This window comes from Oncorhynchus gorbuscha, linkage group LG12, assembly GCF_021184085.1.
Source record: "Oncorhynchus gorbuscha isolate QuinsamMale2020 ecotype Even-year linkage group LG12, OgorEven_v1.0, whole genome shotgun sequence".
Taxonomy (NCBI): domain Eukaryota; kingdom Metazoa; phylum Chordata; class Actinopteri; order Salmoniformes; family Salmonidae; genus Oncorhynchus; species Oncorhynchus gorbuscha.
In genome coordinates, this window is record NC_060184.1 from 38,780,685 (window position 1) to 38,803,519 (window position 22,835).

Consider the following 22,835-nt stretch of genomic DNA (forward strand, 5'->3'; position numbering starts at 1 on the left):
ACTATTATCAGCAGTGCACTATTGAAAAAAAAAACTAAATACAGTTGGATGTGGAATGGGATTATTCCTTCAATCCCTATACACTTGTGGAGATCAGAGGTGTTAGTATTATGGCAACAGCACCACCTTGCCCTTTGATAGACTAGGTGGAAGTTTCACCATATTGCTTATACCAATAAATCAGATCTCCAGAAGTGCACAGGGGTCAATTTAGGTTTGAGCCCATGTCTCCAGTATTATGCAAGCAATATGTGTTTTTTTACCACACTTACGAGAAACACTCCGGGCTCACATCTGGGGATCTATTCACTAGGAAACAAACAGGGAGGGACCTACCTGAATTTGCTTTTTATGTTTACTTGTTTTAATTGCAAATGCAACATTTTGGACTAATGATTACACCCCAGGCCTAGAAAAGGAATGAGAAAAGAAAAAAAATGGATTTGGGATGACCGTTTTATTGTGGGCCATTGAAATACATGGGTGTAAATATCAACAAAGAAAGTTCATGGTTGACGGACGCCTGTACATTACATTCTAACAAAGAAACTGATGGTCACACTGGCGATTTCATTTGATGTGTTCCAGTATTCCAACAGAGACAGGCTTGCAGTGAATCAACAGTAGGGACACGTTTCTCTGCAAGGAGACAATCCATATAAAAGAAAGCAACTCATGACTAAAAGTTAAATTGGTTAACACTTTTAAATCACACCTCTATCAAGGTCTACATCATTTCAATACAGCCATACAATACAAGTATACAAGATTTTTTAATGGTTAGAAGGAATACAACCAAAAGTAGGGATGAATATGCAAACCAAAACTTTTTACAGAAAATACTATTTGAAGCTATGTGATGGTACAGTAAGTCTTGTCTGAGGGACTATCATATGGTAAGCGGATCTCAATAATAATCAAATTCTCTTACTGAACATATCCCAAAATAAGTGTACAATATGCACACTTGGAGAAATAGAAAATTAAAAGCTATGCAGTAGATATGAAGACCGGTCAGTGGAAATTCATTTAAAGTGGGAAAACAAACAGATTGCTCCCTCCCTCTCACAGCTCCATTGTAGAAAGAATAGTCTCTGATGTTTGTCCACGAGTTCCATATTTCTGGCAACAACATGATGCCACTATGAAGGGAGGAGAGAGAGGGGGATGGGAGGAGGGTTTATTATTTTTCAAGAGTGCCGCTGTACGTTACTCAGCCTATCCAATAGGAGAAGAAGAGGGGGGGAGAATTTCAGTACCTTCTGAATTTCTTTAGTCTTTATTCTTCTCCCCCCCCCATTTGTTTCTTTCCTCAAAGGACGTTGACGTGTGGTGTCATTAAGATGCTGCTGTGGGGGTGGGATTTGGGGCAGGTCAGAGGGCTCTCATTGGTTGTTTTTAGCTTTGGCGTGTGTGAGGATGTGAGACTTGAGGTTGGTTGACTGGGCAAACTTCTTATTGCAGCCGTCAAAGGGGCATACGTAGGGCCGGTCTCCGGTGTGGATACGAACGTGTGTGCGCAGGTTAAAGTCCAGCGAAAACCTCTTCCCACAGCCCTCAAAAGTACACTGCACACAGAAAGGAGACCATGGATGGACAACAAGAAACATTTATTAGGATATACAAATTAATAGTAAGTGTGTGCAGTTAAATTCAGTGCTCAACATGCATTAGTCTTTTTGGGTCAATGTCCTAGTAAAATGTACGCAGAACCTCAATGCAAGTTAAGGGACTTATTTTAAATTTGTGAATAAACTCCACGGCAAAAATTTTACACTACAGTGTCAAACAGAGTACTTGGGAGGGTTTCTCCTTTATGTGAGTGTGTGTGTCTGGGTATTGTACCTGGAAGGGTTTCTCCCCTGTGTGAACGAGTTGGTGGCGTTTGAGTTTAGAGCTCTCTACGAAGGCCTTGCCACACTCGGCACAAACGTGCACGCGAGGCCCGTGGGTGTGGAGATGCTTCCTCATCGCCGAGTTGTCCCTGAACATCTTAGTACAGCCCTGAGTGAGAGAGTTCCGTTATTGAGCCACGTGGGACGCCTTACAGTTCAATGGGGACCAAGACAACTGTCAAGTCGGGCATAAACTGAAAGAGACCGGGTAGGAAAGATACTGCTGGAAACTGACTACTTACTTTATGAGGGCAGGCTATCGTCCTGGGAGCGTCATCTTCTTTTATCTTCCTCGGCTTCATCCTGAGAAAACATCAGATATGGAGGTAACTTTCATCCTATTGCATTCACAGGAAACAGAACTCAAATAATGTTGCCCATATACACAATTCAAGTAACCATGTTCAATTGCTAACCAAATAATATAAACCAGCACCCATGGAAGAGTTTCAGCATGGCTGAAACAGCCGGTTCCCTCCTTTCACTGTGTCCAGGTGCTCTGTGTCAGTGCGTGGGTTGAAGTCTAGAACTTACCGCACTGGGCTCTGACCATAGGGACCCGCAGAGTTACTGAAGGGGCTAAGAACACAACATCCAAACGGGAGTCAGAAAGAGCTCATCACTCCCTTTAGGAAGGAGATTAGGCTATATACCTCCGACATCTACTACAGGAAAGCTGCCACATCAAGTGCTACCTTCCAAGACTTGAGTAGCCAGGCAACATGAAGAGAATCACAAATCCTGGCATCTTGCTAAATACCACTTTACAAGGTGTGCCACAATTATTTGTGTGTCAGAGCTTAGACTATGCAATAGTTGTGTGTTCATTGTATATATCCTTGATGGACAGGTGAGTTTAAACAGACAGACACTGACCTGGCGAACTCTGCCAGCTGTTTGGGGTCTGACAGGTCGATGCCAGGTATCCCTCCAGGGGGCAGCTTCTTCCCAGTCATGTATTCAGAGTAGTCCGGAGGGGAATTGTCACCAATTATCTGTTCTTCAACAACCGACTCATGGTCGATGTCTTTTTTGTCATCTAGGATACAATGCAGGGACTTAACCGAAAATAGCCTTACAAGACCGGGGTACACCATCGCAGTTTGAAAAACAGGCATGTTAACAACAATACTGCAGCAATATTTCTAGACAGTGTACCTAGTCTGGCTGTGTTATTACCAAAAGTAAATACAATGTATACAATCATGCATCACCTTGATCCCCCTGCACCGGCCAAAATAATGTCTAGCCCTGATGGTAGTCGCATATTTATTTTTTGTAGCCACATTATAATGGGTTTACTAGCAAGCGAACCGGGGACTATAATTCTAATGTATCAATCATGCATAATCCAAATGCGGACACACGTTGCTCATGCAATACTGGAAGGGTCTTCGTGTTTAGGAACGTCTTACTTGTGTTGGAAACTCGCTAGCTGTAACTTATAGAACATTTGTTAACAGTAAGAGCTAATATATATATATATATATTTTTAAAGCTAGCTAACGTTAGCTGGTTATGCAGACGAAAAGTGTGTGCATCAATGCGTGGGCTAAGACTATAAATGTGACTCGTTTTTAAGCAAACAAATATATTTTCCCAGCTATTTAAAATCTAAGTTAAAACTCAACTGGTGCTAAATTAAAGGGTTACTGATCTAGATGATCACGGCGGCAGCTAACTAATTGTCCGCATAGCCAACTAGCTAGTTAACCGAGTGGAAAATAGCTAGCTGGCTACGCCACCGCGGCCTAGTCTCTGGAGCCAACAGCGCGCTTGCTCCCCCAACCGCCGCCATCTTCGCCCCGCCGCTCTATCGCCATTTTTTCGGGCCGCCATACTGGTTCTCGGGGAACATGGCGGCGCCCATCAACATCTAAAAACATGGCCTCCCTTCATAACAAAAACATTTCAACCTAACCGACAGGCAATTCTGCACCGAAAACAACTCAAAGTGATCCCGACCGTGGCCTGGTGAACTACCCGAGGAAATAGACTGGTGCAGAAGGACAACGCCCTGCAACAAGGCCCCTTGCACAGGCTAACGAACAATGCCGGGAGCGAGATACACTTTTCGAATTGACAGATTACATACAACCGACCACTTACCCGAAGCCCACATTGTAACAGAGAATTCCCCCTCCAGAGTCTTTATTTGCACCTGCTTCTGTTCCCATTTTCTACCGCTTGCTTCTGCAGCACCCAAATAGCTCTTTTTCCCCGCTTTCTTGCCACTGCCGCCTCCCCCTCTTTTCATCCGACCCACCGAGCTTTTCCCGGCCACAGTCACCAGAGTCTGTTCGATGTACTCGTCTTCGACGCCGGGTGCTGGGACGGGGATGAGGATTTGATCCTCGTAACTCCCGTCCGCATGCATATCCGAATCATCCCCGCCAACAACTTCCTCTCTAGTCTGCACTAGGATCACTTCTTGATGGTGGTGGTGGATCGAATTCGGGTCGTCTGATACCAGCGGCTGAAGTGCTATCATCGGCTGGTCATCATCATCGTCGTCGTCGTCGTCGTCTTCTTCCCCGACCACCGTAGTCTCTATAGTCTCCACTGGTATCGTTTCCACCTCTATCTCGTGCAACTCCACTATTTCGGCCGGCATCTCCGAGCCGTCCGCCTCAATATACAGCGTATCGCCGGATGCCATGTTGAATTCCGCCAGCTTGCTTCTCACGCACCCTGTGCTGTGTTCGTTTGCCCAACAAACACACCCCCTGTTCCGGTTCTCTCTCTCTCTACGATAACGCAAATAGCTATCTAACTCAATTCCGTCCCACACCACCAATTCCCGTCGCCACTATTGCCCCCCCCAAAAAACATCGCGAGACTTCTGGAACATGGTGTCTGGTGAGGGATATGTTTAGACCAAAACATAAAATGAATCACATATGAATTAATAAATGAATGGCTTGGTGAATATTTATTTGGTTGCTAAAACATGAAGGGCCACAAAGACCAACTCACTGCTATGCGTAATGCAACATAAGACTTAAATAGTTTTCTCAATGCAGAAAATTACTATTTCATAGACCGAGGTTTCCCAAACTCAGTCATGGGGCACCCCAAAGGAGCATGTTTTTATTTTATTTTTTTCCCCCTAGCACTACACAGCTGATTCAAATAATCAAAGCTTCATGATGAGTTGGTTATTTGAATCAGCTGTGTTATGATAGGGCAAAAAAAGAAAACATGCACCCGCGGGGGGGGGCAGCACCGAGTTTGGTAAGCCCTGGTAGAGAAGCGGCCACCTCAAATACCCACGGGCATTTGGCCCATCTAATTCTATAGATGTATTTCATACCGTTTCATATACTTCTTGAGTATTACCCTACACATCCAAAGGGAAATACTGCCCTTGATTTATGTTTGTTGGGTTTTCTACAAATACACCTTTACTGTAAAGTAGGTTGCTCTATATACAGTAGCTGGTCTTTGACCTCTTTCCTAATCTGACCTCCAGATGGCGGTATATACATGGGGACAAAATCCACATTCCAGACAGTATATTGTATTGTCTCTTGTGGTGCAGTCATGTATCTGCAATACCTATCCCGCCTACTGCCTGCAAGAGTCTATTCTTATCAGGATCTCCTTTATGTAGTGAATCATTCAACCCTATACATTGCACTGCTCTAAATTGATCCCCAATGAATTCGAACCCAGGATAGTATATTATGTGTTGTTACAAAGTAAAACCGAAAGGAACCGATAGACCAAATGATGTACATAGTGGCCCATAGTGTATGAATACACAGTCTGACTAGGTGAATACTTGAGAATGAACACTGAATCAAGCAGTTAATCAAGCACAACTAAAAAAAAAAGAACAGACAAAACTCTCACAATCAGAGACCACTTTGTGTATCCAAGACATTGTTCACAGTTTTATTTGAATTCATTTTTAATGTAGTGTGTGTCGTTTAAAAATTTTTAAACCAGGAAGCACTTGGTCATAAAAGTAAATAATAAAACGAACAATACTTATTCTTGCAGCCAATAAACATTTTTAACAACATCATCACAAATACTCTGGTGAATTGATGTTTTCCTTTTCATAAGATTGCAATATCCAAAAAGCAATAGTTTATATATACCACCCTCCCTTTCAGGTTAAAGACCTGTTTTTAAAAATCTTTCAGTCAGTGATTCCACACACACACACACACACACACACACACACACACACACACACACACACACACACACACACACACACACACACACACACACACACACACACACACACACACACACACACACACACACACACACACACACACACACACACACACACAAAACTGTGTTGGCGAAAAAGGATACAAAACTCTTCAAGAAATCTCAAGGTCAGGTCATGAGAAAGAAATCCGTATGTGCATATTATTGTATTTTAAAACAAAACCAAAAGGAAAAAAAATACAATATAAAATATAAAAGGCTGACATAAAATGATGTGTTATTATTATCATCATCCATATCATTATCATGATTATTTTGTCATTTTTACTATTGCCATCACTTAAACTACTACGATTCATGTTCACACCATTACATCTACAATAATAAAAATAATAGTCATAATCATGACAATGGTAAGTAATAATAACCCCAAACAACATTTTTTTTTTTTAAACAAAACAATAAACTCCTTGAGGTTACTTCATTGAATTGAATAAATGTTGCCTTTTAGACTGGAAAAAAAGAACAGCAAACATGGGTTACCGATGGACAGATCGAAGGGAAAAAGAGAGAGAAAACCTAAACCAAAGAAACAGAGAAAAGCAGTGAGAGTGTCCATCCGTCCTATTCTTCCAAACCAAACGTAACATTCCTGTAGTCTTACAGCAACATTGTTACGTTGCTACAACATCACAGCAATGTACAATAAATAAAAGGTCGTCGTCCGGGCCTTTGATCCTCTCCTTGCTTCCTAACAGTAGTTGGCGTGGGGGACGATGGTTCCAAAAGCTGGGGTCACATGAAAGATTATGTCGTACTGATTCTGCTCAGTTCTTGTCTAATGGCTGGAAGAGAGAAGAGACACACACGAGGAGTGTTACAGGCCATGTCATAAACATAAAAGGTGCTGTCAAAGCCCAATAATAACAAGCACATTTGATCAGGTACAAACGTATGTGTAGGAAACTACACTCAATTTCCCATGGAGACATTCTCTGGCGAGGTGAGCGAGGATGACGTACCATCAATGATCTCATCCTTCACCTTGTGCAATTCACGAACGACTTCGTCCAAGATTTCCTGTTTCAAGGACAAACGAGTTAACCATAACAGGTATAATACCTCTTCAGATTTACAAAGCGTATGTGCCACTGACTGATTGCAGGCCACCTTACCTGCTTCATTCTGTCAAAGTCTAAGGCGTCTGTGTCGCTGCTACTCCCCACAGGTCGTACCCTACAGAAAGGTAAAACACTCTCACAGTTACACCCTTCATTATATCATTGGTGTGTTTCAATGTATTCATTTGACAAATGCACACAGAGCGAACATGCACGAGAAAAACAAGAGCACATATAAGGCATTAAGTGCACAGAGGGAAACATGTACAGTCATTTACACAGTTAAACAGCTAAACCCTTGATTCAAATCAAATCCAATTGTATTAGTCAGATGTGCCAAATACAACAGGTGTAGGCCCTTACAGTGAAATGCTTACTTACGAGCCCCTAACCAACAATGCAGTTTAAAAAAAATATGGATAAGAATAATAAATAGAAGTAACGAGTAATTAAAGAGCAGCAGTAAAATAACAATAGCGAGACTATATACAGGGGGGTACCGATACAGAGTCAATGTGCACCGGTTAGTTGAGGTAATATGTAAATGTAGGTAGAGTTATTAAAGTGACTATGCATAGATGACAACAGAGAGTAGCAGTGGTGTAAACGAGGGAAGGGAGGGGACTGCAAATAGTCTGGGTAGCCATTTGATTAGATGTTCAGGAGTCTTATGGCTTTGGGGGAGAAGCTGTTCAGAAGCCTCATGGATCTAGATTTGGCGCTCCGGTACCGCTTGCCATACGGTAGCAGAGGGAACAGTCTTTGAAGAGGGTGGCTGGAGTATTTGACCATTTTTAGGGCCTTCCTCTGAACTGACTGGTATAGAGGTCCTGGATGACAGGAAGCTTGACCCCAGTGATGTACTAGGCCAGTCGCACTACCCTCTATAGCGCCTTGCGGTCGGAGGCCGAGCAGTTGCCATACCAGGCAGTGATGCAACCAGGATGCTCTCGATGCTGCAGCCGTAGAACCTTTAAAGGATCTGAGGACCCATGCCAAATTTTTTCAGTCTCCTGAGGGGGAATAGGCTTTGTCGTGCTGTCTTCACGACGGTCTTGGGCCCATCAGGAAGTCCAGGATCCAGTTGCAGAGGGAGGTGTTTAGTCCCAGGGTCTTTAGCTTATTGTTGAGCTTTGAGGGCACTATAGTGTTGAATGCTGTCAGAGCAACTCACAGATCACTGCACCTGTACATAGCCCATCTGTAAACAGCCCATCTATCTACCTACCACATCCCCATACAGTATTTATTTATTTATCTTGCTCCTTTGCACCCCAGTATCTCTACTTGCACATTCATCTTCTGCACATCTACCAGTCCAGTGTTTTAATTGCTATATTGTAATTACTTCGCCACCATGGCCTATTTATTGCCTTAACTCCCTTATCTTACCTCATTTACACTCACTGTACATAGACTTTTTTTCCCCTTTTTTTTCTACTGTATTATTGGCTGTTTTGTTTACTCCATGTGTAACTCTGTGTTGTTGTATGTGTCAAATTGCTATGCTTTGTCTTGGCCAGGTCGCAGTTGCAAATGAGAACTTGTTCTCAACTAGCCTACCTGGTTAAATAAAGGTGAAATAAAAATACATAAAAAAAATGCTGAGCTGTGGTCAATGAATAGCATTCTCACACAGGTGTTCCTTTTGTCCTGGTGGGAAAGGGCAGTGTGGAGTGCAATACAGATTGCATCATCTGTTGATCTGTTGGGGCGGTATGCAAATTGGAGTGGGTCTAGGGTTTCTGGGATAATGGTGTTGATGTGAACCATGACCAGCCTTTCAAAGCACTTCATGGCTACAGACATGAGTGCTATGGGTCTGTAGTCATTTAGGCAGGTTACCTTAGTGTTTTTGGGCACAGGCACTATGGTGGTCTGCTTAAAACATGTTGGTGTTACAGACTCGGACCGGGAGAGGTTGAAGATGTCAGTGAAGACACTTGCAAGTTGATCAGCGCATGCTCGCAGTATTCCGTCTGGCCCTGCGGCCTTGTGAATGTTGATCTGTTTAAAGGTCTTACTCACATCGACAGCGGAGAACATGATCACACAGTTGTGCAGAACAGCTGGTGCACTCATGCATGTTTCAGTGTTATCTGCCTCGAAGCGAGCATAGAAGTAGTTTAGCTCGTCTGGTAGGCTCACTAGGCAGCTCTCGGCTGCGCTTCCCTTTGTAGTCTGTAATAGTTTGCAAGCCCTGCCACAGCCGACGAGCGTCAGAGCCGGTGTAGTATGATTCGATCTTAGTCCTGTATTGATGCTTTGCTTGTTTAATGGTTCGTCGGAGGGCATAGCGGGATTTCTTATAAGCTTCTAGGTTAGAGGTCCGTTCCTTGAAAGCGGCAGTTCTAGCCTTTAGCTCAGTGCGGATGTTGCCTGTAATCCATGGCTTCTGGTTGGGGTATGTACGTACGGTCACTGTGGGGACGACGTCATCGATGCACTTATTGATGAAGACAGTGACTGATGTGGTATACTCCTCAATGCCATCGGAGGAAGCAGGTGCTTCCTGCTTTAATTTTTGCTTGTAATCAGGAATCAGGAGGGTAGAATTATGGTCAGATTTTCCAAATGGATGGCGAGGGAGAGCTTTGTATGCGTCTCTGTGTGTCGAGTAAAAGTGGTCCAGAGTTTTTTTCCCCTCTGGTTGAACAAGTTTCCCTGCATTAAAGTCCCCGGCTACTAGGAGCGCCACCTCTGGGTGAGCGTTTTCTTCTTTGCTTATGGCGGTATACAGCTTATTCAATGCTGTCTTCGTGCCAGCCTTGTTGATTAATTATGAGATGTATGTTGGCAGACTGACTGAGTCCCTCAGGTTCTCACCTTGACACCAGTGATGACCTCTCGGCAGAGTTGGCTCTGTCCCATGGCTTCTTCCCTCCATCTGAGAGGGAAGGAGAAGAGAAGACAGGGGTCAGGTGAGGGAAAACATTACCTAAACATGTCAATTGTATTGTTTCTATACAGTATACATTGTGTTGTTCTTGTGTCGTACAGTATACATTGTGTTGCCTTGTGTAGTACAGTATATATGATGTTGTATTTGTACTGTATATATTGTATATAGTGTGTATGACTGTAGTACCTGTGGCGTTTTGTCCACCCCTGGTGCTGGGTGAAGGGGATCCATTGGGGTCATCCTGAAAAACAACAGGAGGAAAATGTTGAGGTCAATTAAGGAGAAGTGAGCCATACATTTAATGATGAAAAGAGACATATGTCACTGTTGTATCATCAGGCAGCATCACTCACGTTTTGGCTGTCTTCAGGCTTCTCTGACGCTGCTTTCCTTCTGGGGGCAAGAAGAAGCCTCAAGTCAGGCCCTCATTCCGTTTGATATCAAAGTAGTACATTCAATATGGCTGCCGGCCCACTCCACATATGACAGGAAATTACGTTGAATAGAGATGTCTGTTGTGGTGGTTTTAACAATGCTCTGAATAGGAATGTCTGTTCTAGTGTTTCTAACTCTATGCTCTGACCTCCGCGCCAGCAGAGCATTCATCTCCTCCATCAGTCCTCCGCTGCTGCCACTCGTCCTGTTGGCATCGTTTTTGGCCCCCGATCCTGAAGAGTTGGAGTCCTCAGGCTGGAGAGAGAAGGAAGACACACACACACACACATACAGTATGTTAGGTGAGGATAGAACGGCGTGTGTGTGACGTCACCTGGTTGTAAGAGGCGGAGCACAAGTTAAGGGTCTGAAGGGGCTTCCTTTCCTAATATTGCTCCACTGATAGGAAAGAGCTGGGCATGGTGAACATTGTGCTTTCACACATCCTCTGTTATGAGATCAGTGCAGATGAAGGAATGAAGAAGAGGAGGAGGAGAGTCTTTAGACTTTTGAGATGCACACGCAGTGTGTTTGCCTGGGCCTTTTTGTTACTACTATAAAGCTCATTACATCTTTATAAACCCTCATAGGATGCTCTTACATCCCCATGTCTATGACGGTATTGATAGATTGTCTGAGAGGGTAAGTCCATGCACTACTTTATGTTATGTAACATGGTGATTCGTGTGATTGGCATCTTACTCTATTGACGCGGCGCAGTTTGGCTCCAGCGATCATTGCGGCAAGTCCCGTTGGGGCGGGAGCCTCCTCACCTTGTCCCCCTCCACTCATGGGCAGTGGAGGAGGCAGGGGGGGAGGGGGAGCACCTGCCGAGGGGGGAGGGGGCCCGGGAGGGGGAGGAGGCATAGGGGCACCCAGGGAGGGGGGGCCTCCACCTAAAGAGGAGCCCATGGACATGGGGGGCGGCATGGGGGCTGGGGGGGCTACAGAAAGCACACCGGGATGGCCCGGGAAAGGAGAGCCTGGTGAAATTGAGAGAGGGCGAGAGGAAGAGAAGAGAGAAAATACTTTACTTTTAAAACATTTCCATTTCACTGTTCAGTAGGTTGAGTTTAGCGTTTTCCTCACCTGGGTTTGAGGATCGTCGTTCCCTCTCCATGTGGGCCTGCATCTGCTGTTGCTCCATCATCTGCCTGGGGAGACAGCAGACACACAGTCAGTCAGCCAGCCCACCTCCAATTTATGCCTGTCATAGCACAGTCAGTGAAATAGGCCAACTGAGCCCTATTGCCCCATAGAGCAGGACATTTGACAAACAGCCAGTGAGTCATACAGCCAGCAGTCCTTCAATTGTATTTATAAACTAGGTGGTTCGAGCCCTGAATGCAGGCTGGCTGAAAGCCAGGGTATAGCAGACCGTATACCACGGGTAACCAGTTTATAATAGCAATAAGGCACGTTGGGGTTTGATATCCATAAGAACAGCCCTTAGCCGTGGTATATTGGCCATATACCACACCCCCTCGGGCCTTATTACTTAAATGCACCACAGTCAGTTAGCCTACAGTCCTACAGCTCTACAGTTCTCCAGCTGTCCAAGGTCTGGTAAAATGACGGCATGTGGTGGTATACACTGAGCATACAAAACATTAGGAACACCTTCCCAATATTGAGTTGCACCCCCCTTTGCCCTCAGAACAGCCTCAATTCATCGGGGCATGGACTACAATGTTTCGAAAGCGTTCCACAGGGATGCTGGCCCATGAAGATTCCAAAATTTCCCACAGTTGTGTCAAGTTGGCTGGATGTCCTTCGGGTGGTGGACCATTCTTGATACATGCATGAAAAACCCATCAGCGTTGCAGTTCCTGACACACTCAAACCGGTGCGCCTGGCACCTACTACCATACCCCCGTTCAAAGGCACTTCTATCTTTTGTCTTGCCACACGAAAAGGACAACCAGTGAAGCACAAACACCATTGTAAATACAACCCATATTTAGTTGTATTTATTTTCCCTTTTGTACTTAAACTATTTGCACATTGTTACAACTCTGTACATAGCCATAATATAACATTTTAAATGTCTCTATTATTTTGAAACTTTTGTGAGTGTAAGGTTTACTGTTCATTTCTGATTCTTTATTTCACTTTTGTTTATTATCTATTTCATTTGCTTTGACAATGTAAACACATGTTTCGCATGCCAATAAAGCCCTTTGAACTGAATTGAGATTGAATTGACAGCAGACAGAGAAAGAAAGAGCACAGGAAGTGGAATTTTCCAGCTGCGTGTAATGTTGGAGACGAGATGTGCTGACCCAGCAGCCACAGGTCTGGGAGATACACACTGACTGTTACCACTGGAGGGGGCTCCACACACACACACACACACACACACACACACACACACACACACACACACACACACACACACACACACACACACACACACACACACACACACACACACACACACACACACACACACACGCACACGCACATGCACACGCACACGCACGAGCACACACATCCGATATTTTCATCTCCACACGGAACAGAGCTGCAGTGCAATCCTGGCTCTTACCACTAGTGGGCGCCTCAGGAGTGTCCATATCCATAATACAATCCTGTTTGTTCTGTTTCTGCTTTGGCATTTGGAGTTGAGATGAAATGATAAGCGGAGCAGAAATAGCTCAGGCAACAAAGGGCTTGTGTAATTCCCTAGGGGGCATAGAGACAGAGATAGATAGCAGAAACAGCTGGAGTTACTGTACCTCTCTGAATAGGTGCTATGGTGTAATCTAATAGTCCTGGAGCATAATCTCAAGCGCAAATCTGATATTAACGTCCATTCTCCACAATCTGCCGACTGTGATTTAGCACAAATAAGTACTGCCTGTGTTTAGCCGTCATTAAAGCTCCATCATTCTCTCTCTCTCTCTCTCTCTCTCTCTCTCTCTCTCTCTCTCTCTCTCTCTCTCTCTCTCTCTCTCTCTCTCTCTCTCTCTCTCTCTCTCTCTCTCTCTCTCTCTCTCTCTCTCTCTCTCTCTCTCTCTCTCTCTCACTCTCACCCACTCTCTCCCCCCTGTATGTTAATCCTGTGAGGAGACAGAGGGAGAGAGAGAACAGAGGGAGGAAAGGAATAAAAGGTTGACAAGGACAGATGTCTGGCTGGGGGTCATGTGGGCAGGGCTGCTGCCTGTTAGCAGACTGAGTCCTGTGTGACAGACCGTTCATTATTGTGCAGTCTTTGCTGACAGACTCGCAGACAACACCGTGTGTTTACTGATCTAATCCTGTCGTTGGGAAATAGTTCTGGGAAGTTCAGTGAATGTGGTGTCTGATGTGTTTCCTTTCTTAGCCCTGCTGACATCCAAATAACGAAGCTATACAATGCAGTGATCCTCTCTGTGGAAAACATTGTGCCAACGTTGCGTGGGTGTTGTGTGAACGTTGTTTCAATGTTGTGTGACTGTCGTGTGTCTGCTTTGTCAATGCTGTGTCTTGTTGCGGGGTACCTTGCTCTCTGCACCTCCATCTCGTCTGTAGTGGGCCCATTCTGGACTTGGCGCGGGACCGCTGGGCCTGGAAGGAGAGGAGGGAAGGAAGGGAGAGAGAGAAGGGGAGAAAAGGCAAGAGATATTTATTACCAATTGTTTGTATGGTTGGCTTTACTGTTGATGTTGGTGTTCGACGAGAGAGAGAGAGAGAGAGAGAGAGAGAGAGAGAGAGAGAGAGAGAGAGAGAGAGAGAGAGAGAGAGAGAGAGAGAGAGAGAGAGAGAGAGAGAGAGAGAGAGAGAGAGAGAGAGAGAGAGAGAGAGAGAGAGAGAGAGATAGATAGATAGATAGATAGATAGATAGATAGATAGATAGATAGATAGATAGATAGATAGACAGATAGACAGATAGATAGAGTCTGTGTCTCTTATCAACCTGGAAGGTGAGAGGCGTAGACCACTCCCACCTGCATCACAGCTGTCACTCACTCTCTCTTACATCACAAACACATACTCCTGTTACATAGTAGTCTCGTAAATATGACCCTAGGCAACAGCAGTGACTTTCTTCTTAACTTCGTTAATAAAAATAATAAAAAAATCTCACGTTTAGTGAAGGTAGTTGATACAAACTACCCAGCAGACTTGGAACATTCCCAGAACATTAGCTAAGATTCCCATGAAGTTCTAGTTAGGCTTTTATAATAAAATATATACAACATATCCTTGGAATGTTCTCCTACCATTCAGTAAAATGTTGTACACAACATCTGTAACAACCTCCTCAGAATGTTCCCCGAACGTTCTCATTAGGTTTCCAGGTAATATATTAACACAATGTACCAGTAAATGTTTCCCCGCCAAACCAAAATTGGCTCTGCGAAAGTTCCCATAACATTCCTTAGGTTGCGTCAAATGTTCTCAAAACACAAAAACTGTCCAGTTATGTTAATGATTATACTGTTACCACAACCAAATGAGACATTCTGGGAACCTTTAAAGAACAGACCAAATTTGTTCTGGGAACATTCTTGTAACATCAGGTGAAGGTTTTTTGCATCCTAAAAGAAACATTGTGGAATCATCTGCACAACTTGTTCCCAATGTTCCCACCAGACTGTTTCCACAACCAAATGAAACATCCTGGGGAACCTTCACAGAACAAATGAAATGTGTTCTAGGAACATTCTTGCAACATCAGGCAAATGTTTTATACAAACGTTCTATAATCCTCAGCATGACTGGACAGTCTTATGAGGACATTCGACGCAACCTAACAAATGTTCTGGGAACATTCACATAACCACTTTTGGTTTGCTGGGTATCCATTTGCAAAATGCACCCATTAAAAAGAACCTGGGTGATCTGGGTGATCTATAGCTGCTATTTAGCATGTCAGTCAAACCGATACTGCAGTGACGTAGTTCCTCTATGCCATACGGACGTTTTGGTTCAGACAGAGGCGTTGAGCTGGAACATTGAAACATTGTGGGAGGCAGCCTGGAGGTCTAGCGAGACCAGTTCCATAGCCCATGCTTTGCCCGTGTGACTTTGCAAAAAGAGAGGGGGCCTCGCACTGGTACCCGTTTGACTGGGAATGTGGGGGCCCCGAATCAAAGGTATTCCTCAGGGCTTGGAGTTTGACACATCACTTATGACCTACGATCTCGTGTGTCGTTCGCTACTGCCGGAAGTGTCTCCATAGCAACCCGTGATTGATTAGAGAGGAGGTTGATGGCTGTGGTTGGTCGAGTTACAGCCAGTGATCCAAAATAACACACAACAACAAAGCAACCGGACTCACGATCTCTGGACAGTCACTCTCCATACCGCTACCTCATCTCTTATTAATGAGTTATTAATTAGTTATCACACACCTGCCACGCACACACACACACACACACACACACACACACACACACACACACACACACACACACACACACACACACACACACACACACACACACACACACACACACACACACACACACACACACACACACACACACACACACACACACACACACACACTTTGACAACAAAAAGCAAGTACTCAACAGTTTACATCCTAACACAACCATCCACAGTCTGAAAATCCACTACAGGGAACTCACCATAACATACCAACAATATTCACAACAGCCAAACACAACATAACACAACACAACACACATAATCCCCGTATCCACAACAACCCAACAGCTATCTAATATCATTCAGCACTCACATAACCACACACACACACACACACACACACACACACACACACACACACACACACACACACACACACACACACACACACACACACACACACACACACACACACACACACACACACACACACACACACACACACACACACACACACACACACACACACACACACACACACACACAACATTATTAGTAGTCACAGCACCAAATAGATATTGCCCAACAAACGCACAACCTCAAACCCAATCAAAATGAAAGTCCACAAACGACTAATACCCACAACGCTCAGTCACCTGAAAACACCTCTGACTCTCTTTCTCTCTCACACACACACCATGCCACAATCTTAACACATTTGCACACATTCTATGTCACGATTATAACACAGACATACGTACACACAATCCAGTAAGAGTGTGAGAGGACAGCCAGCAGCAGTACCTACAGGACATATTGAAGAGGACGAATCGGCTGTGGCAGACACAGAAGCACTGACAGACCCACTCTCTGCTCACCATAGCTCGCCCTGAGCCCTCCTCTTCCTCCATCTCTCTCCTCCTCCTCTGTCTCGCTCACCTGTCCAGGTATCTCTCCTGCCTCACCCACACCATCCCCCTCCTACCCCTCTCGTCTCCAGTATCATCTCTAGTAACCTACACCTCTATGCAGCAGCAGGAGAGCGTGTGCAGGGTAGTTCACCTTTAACGAGGCCCTCCATCTTCCAGAAGCCTGGAGACTGAGAGACTGTCCAGGTGGCTCCATAGAGATACATTCAATAGACACACGCAGGTCATGGAGATCAGTGAGGCCGTCTGCAGCAGGCCTCCAGAACACCAGGGGGCAGACGTGAGGAATAGTGAGGAGTGGTAAGGGGCCTGAGGTGCTGTGAGGCTCAGGCCTAATCCCAGATCAACCCGTACACCATAGCCACTACACCAATGCCTAATCCCAGATCAACCCGTACACCATAGCCACTACACCGACACCTAATCCCAGATCAACCGTACACCATAGCCACTACACCAATGCCTAATCCCAGATCAACCCGTACACCATAGCCACTACACCGACACCTAATCCCAGATCAACCCGTACACCATAGCCACTACACCGACACCTAATCCCAGATCAACCTGTACACCATATCCCGACACCATGGCCTACTCCATAGGCACTTGTTTAGACCAGAGAGGATTGAATAGGTGTATCCAATATGGCTGCTACCAGTATACCTATCAAATCCATTCAGAGCTCATCATAGAGGCTCGGAGGGAATTGGTGGATTGAGTGTAGGACCTGCAGTTCGGCAGTTCAGTCAGCGGTCTACTGCAACATTCTACAGGCTTAAATGAACATGATGTCAGTATTTTTCACTTTCATCATCTTGTGAGCGAGGTAACAAGTGTGTTTGTTTCAGTAAACCTCTTTCTGAGGTGTAGGCCTAACCCTGTTTGTTGCGCATGAGTGTTCAGTGTGTGTGTGTGTGTGTGTGTGTGTGTGTGTGTGTGTGTGTGTGTGTGTGTGTGTGTGTGTGTGTGTGTGTGTGTGTGTGTGTGTGTGTGTGTGTGTGTGTGTGTGTGTGTGTGTGTGTGTGTGTGTGTGTGTGTGTGTGGTTTGTATAAATCTCTCCAAGGACGGCAGAAGAGCCCTTGACATTATGGCGTCTGCTGAGCACAGAGAGAGAGAGAGAGAGAGAGAGAGAGAGAGAGAGAGAGAGAGAGAGAGAGAGAGAGAGAGAGAGAGAGAGAGAGAGAGACATAGGCTTACCGTTGTCTGTGTGTGTGTGTCTGTGTGTGTGTGTGTGTGGGGTCTGTGACACTCGGAGACAGAGCAGAGGGGTGGTGGTGTATCTTCTGTCACTGGACCCTCTTTGTTCTCAGTTTGTGTTGTGTGTGTGTGTGTGTGTGTATTCAGCAAAAGAAAAGCGGAGCCCTTAAAGACGGGGCCCTAGGGACAACTCCTCAATGACTCATTTTAATTAACAGAGAGGAGGAGAGCAGAGTGAGGATGGAGAAAACACACAGTTACTGTGCGAACTGGGGAGGAGAGGACACCACTTCCTCATTCTCTCTGTATCATTCTATTTATATCTCTCTATCGCTCTCTCTGTATAGCTGTGTCTCTCCATCTCCATTCTCTTTCTCTCTCTCACTCTCTCTGTATAGCTGTGTCTCTCCATCTCCATCTCCATTCTCTCTCTCTCTCTCACTCTCTCTGTATAGCTGTGTCTCTCCATCTCCATCTCCATCTCTCTCTCTATCGCTCTCTATGTATAGCTGTCTCTCTCCATCTCCATCTCCATCTCTCTCTCTATCGCTCTCTATGTATAGCTGTGTTTCTCCATCTCCATCTGTCTCTCTCTCGCTATCTTTCTCTCTCTCTCTACCTCTCTCTCCCCCTCTGTCTGTCATTATCTTTCTATCACTCTCTCTGTATAGCTGTCTCTCAATCTCTCTCTCTCGCTCTCTTTCTCTCTCTCCATCTCTCTCTCTCGCTATCTTTCTCTCTCTCTCTACCGTTCTCTCTCTCTCCCCTTCTATCATTCTCTCTCTATCGCTCTCTCTCCCCCCCTGTCTGTCATTATCTCTCTATCACTCTCTCTGTATAGCTGTCTCTCAATCTCTCTCTCTCTCCATCTCTCTCTCTCTGTCACTCTATCCCCCTCTATCATTCACTCTCTATCGCTCTCTCTCCCCCTCTGTCTGTCATTATCTCTCTATCACTCTCTCTGTATAGCTGTCTCTCAATCTCTCTCTCTCTCCATCTCTCTCTCTGTCATTCTCTCTCTCTCTATCACTCTCTCCCCCTCTATCATTCTCTCTCTATCGCTCTCTCTCTCCCTCTTTCTATCACTCTCTCCCCCCCTCTCTCCGTCATTCTCTCTCTATCCCTCTCAATGGCTCCATCTATGTCTTGCAATGTTTGTGCTCATTTGGCTCTATGCCATGGTTTCAACGTCCACGTGTGAAGTTGTGGAGCGCAAGAAATGCAAAGCTAATTCCCGTAAAAGGCCATAGAGAGAGTGAACTGAGTGACCTTGCTGTGGGTGACCATAGAGAGAACCTGGGGCGCAAAAATGCAATTTCAGAATGTAGGGGGGACATGTCCCCCCCTCATCCCCAGTGAAAGTTGTGCTCCTGGAAAGAACTATGAGGTTGGTTTTGTGGAGGAACTCTAACAGAATGAGAGGACAGTAAATATGGACTGACAGGCAGACAGCCCCAGCACTCTGACTCACCTGCATTATTCAAACTGCATTCGAAAAACTAACCTGTCTAGAACCTTTTTCTGCCTCTCAGCCCCTTCATCATTTTAGAGTTAAGTCCATTTTCGAATCAGTCCATTCAGTCGAAGTGGATTGAAATTCCAATCGGAAAATTGTGTCATTGAAAGTAAGTGCCACCCGTTCATACCTCAGATTGACTGAATTGAAATGGAATTGACCTCACCTTGCATGACAGGCTCCCTTTCCCCTCTTGCCATAATTAATGAGATTTACAGTATATAGGGTACAGATGTAGAATCATAATTTGAGCCAGTTTGCTACGGCAGGAAAATAATCCTGCAGCAAGAGGACATGTGCATTATTATGTGGATTATAATTAATGGAACTTTTTTGAAGGGGTTGACACATTTTTCATTAGGGCAAATCAAACCTGACACTTTAAAGTGGGAATTACAAACTTTAGAAGCCTTTTTAAAATCTTGAATGCAATGCCGTGCAGGAAAATTCTCAGCAACAACAGAGTGATCAAATTAAGATCCTACATCTGTAGGGCTTTTCCAATTCATGTTGTCTATTCACGCCCTCCCCAATCTGCCTGTTGTTGCCCACTGTCACCCCTATTGGGGTTAAAGACCTATTAACACCCTGAGCCTCACAGACACACACTGGGCTTGACTCACAGTGGCTACACACACACACACACACACACACACACACACACACACACACACACACACACACACACACACACACACACACACACACACACACACACACACACACACACACACACACACACACACACACACACACACACACACACACACACACACACACACACACACACACACACACTTACAGCCAAGCACACAAAGAGCCTGCCTGACCGACTGTCATGTGTTATGAGACCCATAAGTTTGAACCTGTGTGTGTGTGTGTGTGTCTATGTGTATGGTGTGGTGTGTGTGTGTGTGTGTTTGCATGTCGATGTGTGTGTGCGTGCATGTTTGTGTGTGTCTGTGTGCATCCTGAGTGCGTGCATGTCTGTGTGTGTGTGTGTGTGTGTGCACGCGTGCGTGCATGTGTTTGTGCGGGTGTGTTTGTGTGTGTGTGTCTGTGAGCCAAACTGCTTCATTAGTATTGTTAATCCGGTCTCTGGTGACCTTAGATACACTGGTCCATCTGTCAGTGTCAAACTCCATAGGCTTTATCTCGTTAGCACGTTACAGTTTAAAAACAGAACACATCTGATCAGCCAAACTGCAAGTTAATAATAGTGGACGCAAGCACACACACACACACCATCTCCCTTACACACACACACACACACACACACACACACACACACACACACACACACACACACACACACACACACACACACACACACACACACACACACACACACACACACACACACACACACACACACACACACACACACACACACACACACACACACCCCAGGACACACACACACAGCCCATCTCCCTTACACACCTCTCTCTCTCTCTCACCTCCGTCCTGAGTGCTGAGGACATTGAGAGCGAACAGCATGGCATTGGAGAAGGTGGTAGCTTCCTCCTTGCTGGCGAAGTTGAGTCCGTAGACCTGACGGGCATCACGCCACTGGTGGAAGGTGGGCGTGGCCTGGTTATACTTCAGACCCTTCACTATGGAGTAGTTGATTACCACCTAGAGATGGAGAGATGGAGAGGTAGAGAGATGGAGAGGTAGAGAGGTGGAGAGATGGAGAGGTAGAGAGATGGAGAGGTAGAGAGATGGAGAGGTGGTGAGATGGAGAGGTAGAGAGATGGAGAGGTGGTGAGATGGAGAGGTAGAGAGGTGGTGAGATGGAGAGGTAGAGAGATGGAGAGATGGTGAGATGGAGAGGTGGAGAGGTGGTGAGATGGAGAGGTGGAGATGGAGAGGTGAGATGGAGAGTGTGGTGAGATGGAGAGGTGGAGAGGTGGTGAGATGGAGAGGTGAGTGAGATGGAGAGGTGGTGAGATGAGATGGAGAGGTGGTGAGATGGAGGTGGTGGTGAGATGGAGAGGTGGTGAGATGGAGAGGTAGAGAGGTGGTGAGGTGGAGAGGTGGTGAGATGGAGGTGGTGAGATGGAGATGGAGAGGTGGTGAGATGGAGAGGTGGTGAGATGGAGAGGTGGTGAGATGGAGAGGTAGAGAGTGAGAGAGGTGGTGAGATGAGATGGAGAGGTGAGATGGAGAGGTAGAGAGGTGGTGGTGAGATGGAGAGGTGGAGAGAGAGGTGGTGAGATGGAGAGAGATGGAGAGGTGGTGAGATGGAGAGGTGGTGAGATGGAGAGGTGGTGAGAGGTAGAGAGATGAGGTGGTGAGATGGAGAGGTAGAGAGGTGGTGAGATGGAGAGGTGGAGAGGTGGTGAGATGGAGAGGTGGTGAGATGGAGAGGTAGAGAGGTGGTGAGATGGAGAGGTGGAGAGATGGAGAGGTGAGATGGAGAGGTGGTGAGATGGAGAGGTGGAGAGATGGAGAGGTGGTGAGATGGAGAGGTGGTGAGATGGAGAGGTAGAGATGGAGAGATGGGAGGTGGTGAGATGAGATGGAGAGGAGAGATGGAGAGGTGGTGAGATGGAGAGGTGGTGAGATGGAGAGGTGGAGAGAGATGGAGAGGTGGTGAGATGAGATGGAGGTGGAGAGGTGAGATGGAGATGGAGAGGTAGAGAGATGGAGAGGTGGTGAGATGGAGAGATGGTGGTGAGATGGAGAGGTGGTGAGATGGTGAGATGGAGGAGAGAGATGGAGAGGTGGTGAGATGGAGAGGTGGTGAGATGGAGAGGTGGTGAGAGAGTGGTGAGATGGAGAGGTGGTGAGATGGAGAGGTAGAGAGGTGGTGAGATGGTGAGATGGAGAGGTGAGATGGAGAGATGGTGAGATGGTGAGATGGAGAGGTAGAGGTAGAGGAGGTGGTGAGAGTGAGAGAGGTGAGATGGAGATGGAGAGGTGGTGGTGAGATGGAGAGGTGGTGAGATGGAGAGAGATGGAAAGGTGGTGAGATGGAGGTGGAGAGGAGGAGAGGAGGGAGGTAGAAGGAGGTGAGATGGAGATGTGGAGAGATGGAGAGGTGGTGAGAGGTGGTGAGATGGAGAGGTGGTGAGATGGTGAGATGGAGAGGAGGAGAGAGATGGAGAGGTGGTGAGAGATGGGTGGAGAGATGGAGAGGTGGTGAGATGGATGGTGAGATGGTGAGATGGAGAGAGATGGAGAGGTAGAGATGGAGAGGTGGTGGTGAGATGGAGAGAGAGGTGGTGAGATGGAGAGGTGGTGAGATGGAGAGGTGGTGAGATGGAGAGATGGAGAGGTAGTGAGATGGAGAGGTGGTGAGGTGGTGAGATGGAGAGGTGGTG

At 45.9% G+C, this 22,835-nt stretch overlaps 2 protein-coding genes across 11 annotated transcripts in view; both read right to left on the minus strand.

The window, feature by feature from the left end:
* Window positions 1-438: 438 nt before the first annotated feature.
* On the minus strand, window positions 439-4,694 carry LOC123990986 (transcriptional repressor protein YY1-like). Of its 4 annotated transcripts, XR_006830735.1 has the most exons (7): window positions 4,005-4,694; window positions 2,772-2,934; window positions 2,430-2,474; window positions 2,138-2,198; window positions 1,846-2,004; window positions 1,260-1,568; window positions 439-1,142 (listed from the first exon to the last, which is right to left on the minus strand). XR_006830735.1 is itself a non-coding variant. In XM_046292059.1 (6 exons), exons 1-6 carry the CDS (start codon window positions 4,552-4,554, stop codon window positions 1,386-1,388), a joined length of 1,161 nt encoding a protein of 386 aa, XP_046148015.1. In that variant the 5' UTR covers window positions 4,555-4,694; the 3' UTR covers window positions 439-1,385. The 4 variants fall into 4 exon arrangements, 3 of the variants coding, with proteins under 3 accessions (XP_046148015.1, XP_046148016.1, XP_046148017.1); XM_046292059.1 differs by having other exon boundaries at window positions 439-1,568; XM_046292060.1 differs by having other exon boundaries at window positions 439-1,568; window positions 2,772-2,922; window positions 4,005-4,690.
* A 1,077-nt stretch (window positions 4,695-5,771) lies between these two features.
* LOC123990987 (ena/VASP-like protein) overlaps window positions 5,772-22,835 on the minus strand; it is a 65,097-nt gene continuing 48,033 nt past the window's right edge. For 5 of the 7 annotated variants that reach the window (XM_046292067.1, XM_046292062.1, XM_046292064.1 and 2 more), the window contains exons 3-13: window positions 20,967-21,144; window positions 14,024-14,090; window positions 11,631-11,695; window positions 11,244-11,524; window positions 10,690-10,796; window positions 10,460-10,499; window positions 10,293-10,347; window positions 10,031-10,091; window positions 7,259-7,319; window positions 7,106-7,163; window positions 5,772-6,928 (exon numbers count right to left, since the gene is read on the minus strand). In XM_046292067.1, coding sequence (XP_046148023.1) covers window positions 6,891-6,928; window positions 7,106-7,163; window positions 7,259-7,319; window positions 10,031-10,091; window positions 10,293-10,347; window positions 10,460-10,499; window positions 10,690-10,796; window positions 11,244-11,524; window positions 11,631-11,695; window positions 14,024-14,090; window positions 20,967-21,144 — 1,011 coding nt within the window. In that variant the 3' untranslated portion in view covers window positions 5,772-6,890. The remainder of the gene's footprint in view (window positions 6,929-7,105; window positions 7,164-7,258; window positions 7,320-10,030; window positions 10,092-10,292; window positions 10,348-10,459; window positions 10,500-10,689; window positions 10,797-11,243; window positions 11,525-11,630; window positions 11,696-14,023; window positions 14,091-20,966; window positions 21,145-22,835) is intronic. The other 2 variants (XM_046292063.1, XM_046292065.1) reach the window with 1 other exon arrangement.

What these genes read in the sequence shown, in the direction of transcription:
- LOC123990986 (XM_046292059.1), bottom strand. Translation starts at nt 4,554, where the DNA reads ATGGCATCCGGCGATACGCTGTATATTGAGGCGGACGGCTCGGAGATG. An exon ending in CAGCTGGCAGAGTTCGCCAG is followed by an intron (nt 2,475 to 2,771) that starts GTCAGTGTCTGT and finishes TTGTGTTCTTAG; the next exon opens with CCCCTTCAGTAACTCTGCGG. An exon ending in TATGGTCAGAGCCCAGTGCG is followed by an intron (nt 2,199 to 2,429) that starts GTAAGTTCTAGA and finishes ATGTTTTCTCAG; the next exon opens with GATGAAGCCGAGGAAGATAA.